At 34.9% G+C, this 13,390-nt stretch overlaps 1 protein-coding gene across 21 annotated transcripts in view; it reads left to right on the forward strand.

Moving 5' to 3' along the window:
• Positions 1-13,390, forward strand: part of C2CD5 (C2 calcium dependent domain containing 5) — a 71,609-nt gene that overhangs the window by 5,388 nt on the left and 52,831 nt on the right. For 9 of the 21 annotated variants that reach the window (XM_075728056.1, XM_075728062.1, XM_075728057.1 and 6 more), the window contains 5 exons: positions 733-904; positions 3,199-3,294; positions 3,840-3,995; positions 5,187-5,385; positions 7,991-8,142. In XM_075728056.1, the coding sequence (XP_075584171.1) occupies positions 733-904; positions 3,199-3,294; positions 3,840-3,995; positions 5,187-5,385; positions 7,991-8,142 (775 nt within the window). Of the gene's footprint in view, positions 1-732; positions 905-3,198; positions 3,295-3,839; positions 3,996-4,249; positions 4,357-5,186; positions 5,386-6,882; positions 7,008-7,990; positions 8,143-11,047; positions 11,243-13,390 lie in introns of those variants that run through there. The other 12 variants (XM_075728061.1, XM_075728058.1, XM_075728063.1 and 9 more) reach the window with 4 other exon arrangements.

Raw genomic sequence — 13,390 nt, forward strand, 5'->3', positions numbered from 1 at the left:
CACTTAACTGATTAAGACATCACGTGTGTGTGTGTAGTTTGATCTTTTTGCAAGATTACATGTTATAATTCTGCAAACGCTTACATGAGCCATCCCATTGCATATAGCAAACCTCATTCTTGGTTTGTGACGTTCAACACAAGAAGTTGTAGAATGTCTATCTTTGTATGTCCTCAAAAATAGTTAGGGTATCTGCAGATGGATTATTGCATTGATTTAGGAAAGTGCATGTCTGAGATTACTGAATTTTTACAATGGGTTGTATAAAATATCTGGTCTTCTTTTAAGCCACTGGCCAGTTGGAAGGGTGAGAGCACCAATAAGCATAACTTCAGAGTGTAATAGTCCACTGAGATGCTTTATCTGAAATTCTCTTTTTTTTTTTTTTTTTTTTTTTAATGAAAAGTATGTATTGTGGAGATGGGTAGACAATCTGGGGAATGTGTCTTAAAACAAATCATGTGGAATTTTAAAATGTGTAGTCACAGTAATCTTGCTTTTCTGTTCTTCTCCCGGTAATAACTCTGGTTCTAGGATCTCACCAGTCTGTGAAGGGTAAAATCAAAATAAGTGAATGCTTTGTTCAGATACAGGAAGTAAAAATTACAGATTTATGTATGTCAGGTCACTGTACATAACTAACTCTCCTCTTTTTTGCATTTGTTTTTCAGCAGTGTTTCCCTCCATTTTTTTTTTTAAATACTCAGATTCCATGTTAATATTTGTTTCTAGGTAGATGATGAAGAGCTACAAGATGAGCCTCTCCAAATCACCGTTCTTGATCATGATACCTACAGTGCTAATGATGCCATCGGCAAAGTGTACATAGATATTGATCCTTTGCTCTATAGTGAAGCAGCTACGGTTATTTCAGGATGGTTTCCTATTTATGATACCATTCATGGTAAGATTTGCTAACTTAAAATTAAAAAAATGTTGTTTGAGTTGTAATCTGCTTCTTACAATCTTAATTTCTGTAAGCTGTCTTTAGAAATTTGTGATAATTTTAGCCTTGGGAGCTGGAAAGCTACTTTTCTGGCACTTTTTTCCTTATTTCTAGCATGAGAAAATTTCTGGCATAGTCATTCAGACTAGTGCTTGGCAGAATGCCTTTCATAGAACTTGTGACAAGTGGAAGAAATCTTCATATGGTATTTAAAATAGTTACTGCAAAATTCAGATGAAAAAAAAGACCCAAACACACTTTTCCAATTACTACGTGTTTACTAAAAAAATACGGTTTTGCTGAAGTCACTTGGGGTGTGCCTTCCTGGGATGCTGGATAAACTTCGCTTGAGATGGAGGGACGGGATGTGATGCATCGTCAACATAAAGTACAGGATGAAGTTCCTTTTCCCTGCAGAAAATACTCTCAGTGCTAGGTAGATTTCATCAGAATATTTTGAAGGTATGAGAAAATAAAGTTAATTATATTTTTGCCTTTGTTTTTAATGAAACACAGACTTTGACAGAAAGTCAAGGTCAGTTTACAGCAGTTAGCTTGCTTCTTGAATACCTTATTGCAGAACATCTGTGTGGTTGTCATTGCCATCCTTGTTTGTTATCCAGTGTGAATTAAATGACCTAACTCTGTTAAAAGCTATTTATAAATAATTGTTGGGAAATAATTAATGGTATTTACTAGATGATCATCATAGCTGATGCAAAGTATTTTTTACATTTAAAACAGTTATATTGAAGAGGTTTTTTCTGAGAAATATTGCATGTTATTTTTCTTACTTACCCTTTTATTCTATTCACATTTCCCTATAGTACTTTTTCTTTTGAAGTGAAATTAGGTGAACACTTGTATCAGGATGTGTAGAACTTGTATGTCAGAGAGAATTAGATTTCTCTGTATTTTTCTAGATCTGTTAGTATTTCACAGCTTTTTTCTATTTAAGTAAAATTAGAATTCTTATATTTTCATGCTCATAGCAGTAGATTCTAGTTGTCTTGATCCTTGGCAAACCATAATTGATACTTCCTTAAAAAAAAAAAATGTTTATAAATTTTTATTTTAATTTTTTTTCCACATGAATATGATTATTTGTGAAAATATATGAACCTGATGCATTTCCTGTTATAATAACTGAAGGCTTCTTTTTATTGGCATTTTGGAAGATAGATCTAGGTGACTTTATTGCAGTGCTGTCAGAGTCAGTCTATGAATCTAATGCTTTTGTTGAATGTCATACATTTATGTGATAAAGGCTTCTGAAGACACTAGAGATCAGACTCATCAAGAAGTTTAGTCCTCAATATGTCAGAACCTATAATATGTGAAATTATTTTATTACTGGGTGGGGAAAAAGAAGAAAAAGCTCAGAATAGAAAAGTAGAAAAATAAAAAAGGAATGGATGTGTGTTGAGGAAATATTCCATTATTAATAAGGTTTAATGGTGGCCAGAAATTAAGCTTTATCTACAAAGACTTTAATACCTTATTTTTAATATATTTCTTGTCATAATCAAAGTATTTTGTAAACATTTACTGGGCCACTTTGTGGTTCTAGAAAGGACCATAAATTTTCTCATTGGATTGAACTTCAGAGAGTAGCTTTACTGTGATTTTGAAACCATTTCGGGGAGAAAATGTAAAAGCTTTTTGGTGTTGGTCAGAGCTTTTTGATGTGGATGGGACTCCAGTTTCAAGGCATCTATATTCAAAGTTAGTCCTTCCGACCTTTCGTGCTAGGGATATCTTGGGACAGTCATGGTACTTAGATACTGATTTTACACACTTTCTGCATTGATGGTACAGGGCAAAGGAGCAGAGAGAGCACTTGCTCACTGCAGCAGAGGCCACTGCAGTATCAGGAGGCTAATGACTTCTCTTTTTGCAGTTCCGTCTTTCTTCTAAAGTCCTGTTTGGTGCAGCAAGCATTTGAAGCCTGTTGGTAGCTTCAGCCTCAAAGGCTGGGCAGAACTAGAAACTTCTTCTGAGAGGGCATCTCTGCATCAGACCTGAGAGGCAAGGAAACGTCTTCCTGCTCCTCTGGCCCAGGCTAGAATTGACACATGAACTGCCAGTTGAACTGAGCAGTTCTAGCAGGGTTATAGTACATTCTTTGCAGAAAAACTAACTCATTGGCAATAGAAAGTGCATTAATTACTAATAATAGGGAATAATTAATAGCGCTAGTTTTGTATTTGCTTCTGATACAGCTTCTAATTTTTCATGGTTTTTATTGACAGGTATACGTGGGGAGATCAATGTGGTGGTGAAAGTAGATCTCTTCAATGATTTAAACAGATTTAGGCAGTCGTCCTGTGGAGTCAAGTTTTTTTGCAGTAAGTAGAGGGAAAAAAGTTTATTTGAACAGAAAACTCCCTCCCCTTCTTTTCTGCCTTTACCTATTCTGTCAGTTTCCCTTTTTTGACCAGCTCATTGCATAAGCCCAGTGGAGATTAATTACATTGAAGCCAGCAGCAAATGCGGAAAGTTGTTTAGTTTTTTTTTAAAGTAAGTTTTTACTGTTCATATTTCAAAACAACGTAGATAACTGGGGGTTTTTTTCCCCTTATCTTTCTTAAGTTGCATTTCAGTGCACGTGCATACGCACATTGTGTTACTTTGGTTGTATATCCTGTTAAAGAAGCACAAAGTGAAAAGGTTTTGTAATGGTACATGTTGTAACTGATACACTGGACAGTTATCTTATCAGTGTTCCAGACTCTCCCAGAACAAAACTGCTTAGAGTATGTGCACATTTTAACAGAAGATCATATGGGTTACTTTCTGGAATTGTTCACATCACTTTATGTGTAATTTTACGTTTTTCTTGGAATTTTTGGTTCACAGACTCATGCCTTACATCTTATATTTTTTTTAACAGCTACATCTATTCCTAAGTGTTACAGAGCAGTAATAATTCATGGATTTGTGGAAGAACTTGTAGTTAATGAAGACCCAGAATACCAATGGATAGACCGAATTCGTACACCGAGGGCATCAAATGAGGCTAGACAAAGACTTATTTCACTCATGTCAGGTATTAAACATGTAGGCTGTAATGGTTATTGCTGCTTTTAAAAAATATTCACCATTTAAATAGGTGACTTGCTTAAGACAACATTGTGCATGATTTTTGGTGTTAATTATGTTTATTTTTTCAGTTAACAGTGTCTTGTGTTTCTGAAGGTTCTATTGTCCTAATTGATGGCCAGTATGGCTGACTCCTTCCCTCCTTCCCTCGCCGTGCTGCTGTCTAATTTGTTGATTTTTTTTTTAGCAAGGTCTTAGAAACCTATGGAACTCTCTTGAAGATGTTCTTAACCCATATGAAGAGCATTACTAGAGTTTTGACTCAATTAAAATAATAAACTACTGCACCCTCTTTGAACTACTTTGAAGTATGTGAACAAATATACCCCATCTCAGATACAGTGTGTATTAATACTTATCTTACACATCCCATATTCTCAAAGTTAAGATTGGTTCATTGTTTCTCAAGTATACTTCTGTATTGCCTTGCATTGATTCTGCAGGACTTACCTGCAGTTCCTGGAGACAGGTGATTAGAGTCAGTTGATGTCTCCACAGCTCCACAGTATCAAGTATCTTCACAGTTTTGTTTGTTTTGTTTTGTTTTTTAAAATTACTGATGCTTGTGAACCAAGGTCCTCCTGTTTCAATTTGGTATTGTGTTTTTTTAATTTACTGTTACATTTTGTAGATGAGGCTGCATATTAAACACTATAAATTTAAAAAGAGCAAAAAGTATGAAGTAGGTTGAAATATGTGTAAATATGTTTATTAAAAAAATATAGATGCCTATCCACATGGATTTCAAAGGTGTTGCATTGTTCTGAACTGTATGAAGGAGTATTTAGAAACTTGTGTGTATTACAGCACAAAATCTTGACCATCTCTTTCTCTAAATAAGTAAAAAAGGGAAAAACTAATGAAAATGAAAACCAGAGAGTTTCTGAACATTTCTGAAATGAAGTGTTGCAATCAGAGTAGATCTGGAGGAAAAAAGGAAAAAGCTATGCAAATCATGGAACATGACACTGTGTTACAGGAGGCAGAGATTGTGACCAGCCGTTTGGCATAATTATGTAAGATTGGATCTATTACCTACTTTACTGACTTGGAAATTCCAAAAGTAGAGGCCAAAGACCACAAAAGAGAATAGGGAAAGTTCACTGCAATTATGAGCTCTTTACCTTTTGTTTTGTAGGTGAATTGCAAAGGAAGATTGGCTTGAAGGTGCTTGAAATGAGAGGAAATGCTGTTGTTGGTTATTTGCAGTGTTTTGATTTGGAAGGAGAGTCTGGACTAGTAGTACGAGCCATAGGAACAGCCTGCACATTGGATAAATTAAGTAACACATCAGCATTTTTACCTGCATGTAACTCCCCATCCAAAGAAATGAAGGAGTAAGTATGAATTAATAATTTGTAGGGAAACAAGTTTCATCTCTCTTCTTTTCATACTCATTCAGTTTTACATAACCAGTGTGATTCTTTTTTTTCCCCAGAATTTGTTTTTCTTTTGTAGTTTTATTTGTCTGCAACTTGGTTTATATTCCACAATTTTGAAATGTTTTAGGTTGGATTACTTGCATTCTTTCTTTAGAAGCTGGAGTGGTAAAACTTAATATGACTTTTTTTGAATTTATATGGCAATGGTATTACACATCCTTGGGTTGTGATCCACCAGTTTCCTAACTAATAACTAGTTCTGCCTTGACTCTGTGTTTGTACAATAAACGTTTTTGTGAGGGCTTCTTATGATATACCTTCTGTTCAGGATTTTCCAAGTTCAGTAAAATCAGGTTTGAGTGTTCATGCTGAGCATATAAGAAAAGATAATTTTTGAATTCAGACAGTTCAGTCAGTGATTTAGAGAATGACCTGGAAGTAGTCTTGTCTTGTGTGCTTTGCTTTTTACTGTTGCAAAGCAAGTAGGGTTATTGCAAGACAGGTAGGGTTACAGTGTACTTGCAGAGAAAACTTTTTATGATGAGAGGTAGAATTTCTTGATCTTTGTTTTATCTACTGCAGCACCAAACACAGTTTGAATGCAATTTTTTAATGTGTATATAAATTCATAGAAAAATACTTGCACTCTTCTTCAAATTGTTACTACTTTGTTGCTTGAATAAATTAGTTATTTTCTGTTTTGGAGAGCAATCCATTTTCTGGAAAAAACAGTACCAAAAAGTATACTACTTATGCTTTGCAGAGGTATTATTTGAATTAGCCATTTTCATTAACTTGAACTGTTGTGCCGTTACAATGGTAATTAGGCATTTTTGTCGTGCAGGCATCAGTATGCTCTGACTTCTCAAAATTACTGGTTTCTGTTTCAAATCATAACTTGTTTAACTTGTCTTAATTTTAAAAATTTGCCATCAAAAGAGCTTCTGGATACACTGCAGCATAAAATAACAGTGGTGATTTAAAAAAAAAAAAAAAAAAAAAAAGGTGGACCTGGTAACTATCAACTTAAAAAGCATTCATAAATAAATCAGTAGCACTCTGGAGAAAAATGTGGAAATTCCACCCCCCAAATAATCCGTGTTCAGCTTGGTGGTGGATATTGTCAGAATCATTGCCCCATCAGTCCAAAAAATAGGAATGTTTCTCAAAGCCAGCACAATCAACTAATACTTCTTATTATCGGCTTTACTAACTTGGTGCCCTGTTGCCAGAGAATCAATTACACATTCACAAGCTAGTGCTTAAGCTGTTCCTTTCTCTCTTTTTATTTCATCTGGACTCTTGCATGCTAGGAATTAAAATTCTTAGAGTCTGCTTAAAGTAAGAGAACTCCTCTAGCTAAACTTCCCTGAAATAATTTATAACATAACTTTGCAACCTGTTTGTATGTATTGTTTTCTTTTCTTCCACCTTGGCTGCAAATTCTCTCAGGTCTCCGCTGGTTCATCCGCCAAGCCATGGATGCCGCTCGACTCACAACAGCCCAATTCACACTGCTACTGGCTCACGACTTACTCAGAACTTCTCTGTGTCTGTTCCCACTCTCATCTACACTGGTACGAGACTGCTCAGACTCAAGAGCTGGGGAGAGGCAGGCCACAGGCACAGTGGTCGCAAAGTGCAGGCAGGCAGGCAGTGTAGGCAGGTACCACCCATCTTTTCTCCCTCATTTTCTCATGGAGACACCTTCTGTTGTCAGTGGAGAACTACTCTGTGTGCAGCTACTGAAACAAGGGCAATAGTTTCTTGAAAATGCATCAGAGTCTCTTCCACAAAGCCACACTCTTCATTTCTTTTTAACATGCTTACTTCCTAAGAAATTAAGTAAAAATAAGTTGATGTATCTGAGGAACATTCGCTATTTTACAGCCAGTGGAGGAAATCATGTTTTGATTGGAGTTCATAATTGCTTTCAAGTGTAATTCAGATACGGTATTTAGGTTTTAAAATGCTTATAGGAAGGGTATGTGCCATTTGTGGAAGAGATGGTTTTGGAGAGCAGGTAAGTCAATCTGTGCATAAGTGAACTGTTTGTCAATATAGTTGTTCCCATAAAGATTCTCCTCTTTGCTCTGTTTTTAGCTGTGGCATGCTGCTGATGCTATAGGATAAGGAAACATTTTTTTTTTTCTTCCTTAAAATGCATATGTGTGTATATACATAAATGTATGAATATGTATAAACACAGATATAATTTGAAATCATTTTTTCTTTATTAAACTAACTCAAAGCATTGTGTATTTGACCAGATTTTTAAGCCATAAACTGTTTCCAATTTTTTCTTTTGCATATATATAATTTTTTTGTCACATCTCATGCCTTTCATTTGGCTTGTTTCATCATAGATTATCAGCATCTATCTGTAGAATGCTGAATGGGTAAACCAGCATTTCTTTGCCTCTGGCCTCATCCCCAGTCTCGCACCTAAGGAATAGCTGCTGGCCCTGCCCCAATCCCATCCTGGTGTTTGGATCATGCTGCTGTCAGCCAGGTCCTTTGGCACAGGATTACTGAATATGTTTCCACCTTCTTCTGGCAGGATTCCCTTCAATGAAGATCCCAATCCCAATACTCATTCATCAGGACCCTCCACCCCTCTGAAAAACCAAACCTATTCCTTTTCACCTTCCAAGTCCTACAGTCGACAGTCCTCTTCTTCTGACACAGATTTGAGTTTGACACCCAAAACTGGTAAGGCGCTTCCACCCACTTTTTGTTTAATTTGTGTTTCTCTTTTTGTATTTTCATTCAACCCCTTTTTGCTTTTTGGCATTTAAGTTATCAAAATGATGTGGAAATTGGAGACTTCAGGTAGCACACCTCAAGCTTGAAAGGATTTCTGTAAGGCAAAAATTTAAATCCTGCCTATATTTCCACTATTCTCTATAACATTAAAATGACATTTGTAACACAACTGTATTCAAGTCAAAATAAAACATCTTGGAGTATTAAGGGAGTCCTAAGTAACTGCCTTTTTCTTATTTCCTCCATTTCATATTACAAATCATCGGAGTACATTTCTCACCGCAGCACGTTAAGGACAGTGTTCTAAAACCATGTAGTCTTCAAGCCTAATGTGTTGTGCTATAAGTACATTGTATATATTTCTGTGTGATTTTTAACTCGTTTTTGCAAATGCAATACTAGAAATGTAGCAGCTGCTGTCTTTTTATTCTCCTTGGTATCTGGAAATGGCTTTACATACACAGTATACTTTTTGGAAGTAACTTAAATTGTACTCCAGCCATCTTCAAAATGCATTTTTCTTTCTTCATTGGTCTATCATAATTTCTTGAAGTTGTTGTTTCCTCCCTCCTTATTTTTTAGTCTGTGGTTAAAATCATGTCAGTAATAATGTCAGCACAACTCAAAGAATTGTTGTCTGTTTATTCTCCATTATGTAACCAGTGCCCTGAGTCTTGCTACTGTAGGGCAAAATATTTTGCAGATTTGTTTATAAAAGTTTGGTTGCTTTTTAAATGGTGTTTTAAATTGTGGTATTTGAAGCTCAGAACATTCTTGTCTCCATCTAGTCTAGACAATTTTGAAGCACATTACAGTAGTTGATTCAGCTTTACTTGATAGCTCCACTTTCAAGAATTTTTCCAAGGAGATAAGTTAAATGTTGCATATAATGTAGTTATATTAAATATTTTACCCAGTTTATTCCCTAGGTAGCTGTTTAAAAAATGTTCCTAATTAGGAAGCTGTCTTCCTTAGTACTATCTTCTTTGTTCTGTTTTTAAAACAAACAAACAAAAGCACACCTTTTTTTTTTTTTTTTTGTCCTTCTGTGTAAATGATGACTGTTTTTGGAGAACCTGTGGTGGTCACTTGTTTAAAGGACCTACAAATATAACTGGATGCTTATTATGTAGGAGGAGCCACAAATTCATGTGTTTGGTTTACTGAATATTAGAAAACCTGTTTCTTTTGATCAGATTTTCCATGGTAAGGATTATGTCATGTAAAGGGTTTAAATGGAATGTAGATGGTCATCTTTATAGATGTAAATGTTCTGAATTTATGAAGGTGGTAACTCACTGTGAATTTGTCAAGTTTTTAAAGCAGCAGCTTTATGTTGTTCCTGGCAATGTTATGTAGGTGGATGGTCCCTCTCATCTTTAGTCAGTTCATTCAGAACTGAAACAGATTGTGTGATTGGTACTTCTTATTTTTAGGGATTTTTCAAGTATATAAAGATATTTTTTAGCTATCTTTTTAGTATTAAAGCTAACAGCGGGCATAAGTTTGCTTACTAGCACTGTCTTTTTAGCGGCTTTTAACTCTGCTACTGAAACTTGTCTTAAGAGGATTTGCTGGTTACATTTAAAAATTCTGTATCTTGGTGTTACATACTAGATTTTGAATCTTAATAGCTTAAAAGGACAGTTTCTCTTGAGCCATTTGTTTTACATTTTACCAAAAATTAGATGATGTGCAGAAGATACTTCCAGAACATACTAAATTCAGTATGTTTTTTTTAACAATTCACTGTATATGTTTAGACCTCTGTTTTCATTTCCTAAGACTGTTGTTAAGTTGGAATATTTCAGTGTGAAAGGTGGTGGTGATAGTGTTTAAAAAAACAAAAAAAAAAAGCAAACCTCTCGTGTGACATTAAACATTATCAAATTTGAGATACCCATTACTCAGATTGGCTGATGTGAAAAATAAAGTATTTTCTGATGTTTCTGCAGAAACATTCTATTCCTCTCTATTTCTCAGTCAGGTAGCTAGTATGTTCACGTGTTTGAGATGGAGACTAACCTGGAAAAAGAGTGCAGATACCACAATTTCACAATATGAATAACTAAATAGGGGAGAGTGAAACTTGGATCTGCTTAAACATCTAGTTTTCAGTAGCTCCAGATCAGGAGAATATTACCTTAATGTCTCTTATAAAATACAGTTGTGATTGTGTTACGCATTCTGGACTATATCTGGTCTAAATATGAAGGGAAGTTATTCTGTGCTGAGAAAGCTTGTTTTGGTTTGAAGTTAGACTTCTGTGAGTAGTGATATATTTTATGCCACTGCAAACTAACAGAACATCAGGCTGACAAAAAAACATGGCATATTTTAATTAGGTAATACATTTTGATGTGACATAGTATATGTTTGGAGGAAATTGAGAAGGTGGGAACTCCTTTGTGGGAACTTAGAATTCTACAAGATTTATGACTCTAAAAATCACAAAACAAATCCATGACTTCTGGAAAATAACTTTTTATACCTAAATAATGAAAGTAATCAGATTAAGTGTGTGAGAAAGACTGTATTATTTAGCCTTTGCTCCACAGTATTTGTTACCAAATTTTGTATAAAATTTAAAATAAATGTTAGATTACCATGTCTTTAAAAAAAAAAATAACTTCAAAATACAGTTAATCAGGTCATGATTTTTGAGAACATGCTTCTCATTCACATTGTGGAGCTGTATTTTCATTCCATTTCTTTGTATGTTGAGAAATAATTTAGCAGTAAGTGCTGGTTCATATGGAGAAAAAAAATGCTTCATTTTGATTTCTTCCGTCTGTTTCTTTAGTCATCTTCTGAATCTACATCTCTTTGTCTCTATTACTTTCCTCCACAGCACCTTCCCCACAGGGACCTAGGATTTTCCTGTTTCCCAGCTCCCCTACACTCTCTTGTGATTCCCCACATCTTAAAAAGTCCTGTCTCCTCCTCTCGGGGTCTAGCCTTAACCCTCTACACTCTAGCCATGTCAGCCCAGTTGTTCTGAGGAAAAGTGTTTCTTTCTCTGAAGAGCTGCTTCTGGCTGCTTCTGGTAGGATCAATCTATTATGGCCTTTTAAAAAAACTTTTAAGAAAATGTTGTTGTTATTTGATACGGGGGCATTTAACACACAGCCTACTATAACCCTATGTTTTTGTTCAGTTAGCCTCTGAAAACTGTTGGCTACATGACTATTCACACCATCTCTCACCTCTGCCCCAGAAGCTTGAAACAGCTTCAGAACTTCTTACAGGATTTGAAACATACGTAGTTTATGCTACAGAACTTTCTCCTTTTCCCTCGCAGAATTTCCATTGCTAATTGGTCTAAAATAACTTTTTTTTTTTCTTAGCCCCCCTTACTCCTTTCACCTTGTTCCTATATTTTGCATGGAACAAGCACTTGCTCATGAATTCATTCATAAGTTACTGAAATAATGGCTATCGGATGGCTAGCAACTCTGTTCTTTAAACAAAGCCTGTACAAACTTTTTATTTGTACTGCCTCCTTTTCCATTTCACTGACATGCATTATTTTCATAGATTTAAATAGTTGATATTACTGCTTTTTTCTGTGGAAACTATTTTGCTTAGTTTGTATTTTTGAGTTTGTTTCATGTCCAATATTTATGCTATGTTTGTCTGTATTTAATATTGTATAGTCCCTGACAATGATGTTTAGAATCAATACCAAATAGTAAAAGCAATTTAACCTTGTTTAACGGGACTATGCAGATACTAATTTTTTTGTTTCCTTATCCAAGAACAGCTAAAAATATTTGTTAAAAATTATAGTATCTTTATATATAATTGTATTGTAATGATAGCCTAGTAATTTTTTGAAATGTTAGGAATTAATTAACATATATTATTAAGTCTGGTATTATTTCCAGATCTCCCAGTCTCTGGTTAAAACAAATAACTGTACTTTGATGTATATCTACAATCTCATTCATGATTATTAGATGCTTGATCAGATGAAAAAAAAAACTAGCAAGGAACTGTTATGTGAATTCTGTAAAAGAAAATCTTGGCTTCATTCATAACTGTTTGCACTGTGGTGTTTGTATTTCATCTGCTCCTGACACTTCTTTTTGTTCTTTATCCTGTGCTTTTCTATACAACTTGGGTGTTTATTTTTGCTTTGTCAAGTTAGCACTGATGGTTTTTAGATACGAGAAATACCAATGATAGTATGTTTTTAGGCATGAAATATTACTAAGAAAATCTGATTCACCAGCATTGTGTTTACTTTAGGAAAAACACAATCTTGGTGTGTGTTTATTTTTTACTTTTGTGATTTAGTCCTCAGTGCAGGGGGGTTGGGCTAGGCAACCCAAAGCATTCTATGATTTCTAACCATAGGGCAAATAACTTCCTGTCATACATATAACCTGCATCTCAACACACTCAGTTAAGAGTACAGTTCCTTGATAATGGATAATTCAATAGCAAAGATATTTGTGTACCTGATAAACTTTCCATCTCTTCAGAAAAGCTTCTGTATTGTAGGGGGTAGGGATGGGAGTGAAATATATGAAATAAGGAGAAAGAGATTACCCATATTATGCAAAAATTGGAGTTTATTTCTTATTTTCATTTAGAGATAACCTGCAGGTTATGTGTGTGCAAATACAGTAATCAAATAAGTGTGGCAGTTTTAAATGCTGAGCCTTAGTCCTTAGCTTATTTGAATGAATCAGATGAGTGAATATTTCGTTGCATAAGTATTAAAGAAAATAAAAATAATTGGTAATTTTTTTCAGAGTTCATATTTCAAATGAAAGGGTATGCATCATCTTTGCAATTTTCTTTTTAGTCCCAATCATGCATTATATAGCTACTGCTGTAATTATGTCTACAGTCTCCTCCCAGTGGTTAGGAAAGGTGATTTAGTTCCTCTGAAACTCAGAAAGCCAGATTTTTTTTTTTTTAACTGATAATGATAGTGGAGAGAGATACTTGACTATAGAGTAATCTGGCAGGAGGCATTGTGCAAGAGTGTGGAATTAATGGTGACTTTGCAGCCCTTTTTGATAAGGGCTGAAAATCTGATTATGTAGAAACTTTCTGTGAAAAGCAGAGAAGGTAGATCTATATTGAGATCAGAGACAAAACTCCCAATAGCAACAAGGGAAAAAAAAGTAGGTTTACGTCACAGGAAAGAATTGCAAGCCTAGGTCTTAAGGTCTTTGTATTT

The sequence above is a fragment of the Pelecanus crispus genome, chromosome 1, assembly GCF_030463565.1.
Source record: "Pelecanus crispus isolate bPelCri1 chromosome 1, bPelCri1.pri, whole genome shotgun sequence".
Classification (NCBI taxonomy): Eukaryota; Metazoa; Chordata; class Aves; order Pelecaniformes; family Pelecanidae; genus Pelecanus; species Pelecanus crispus.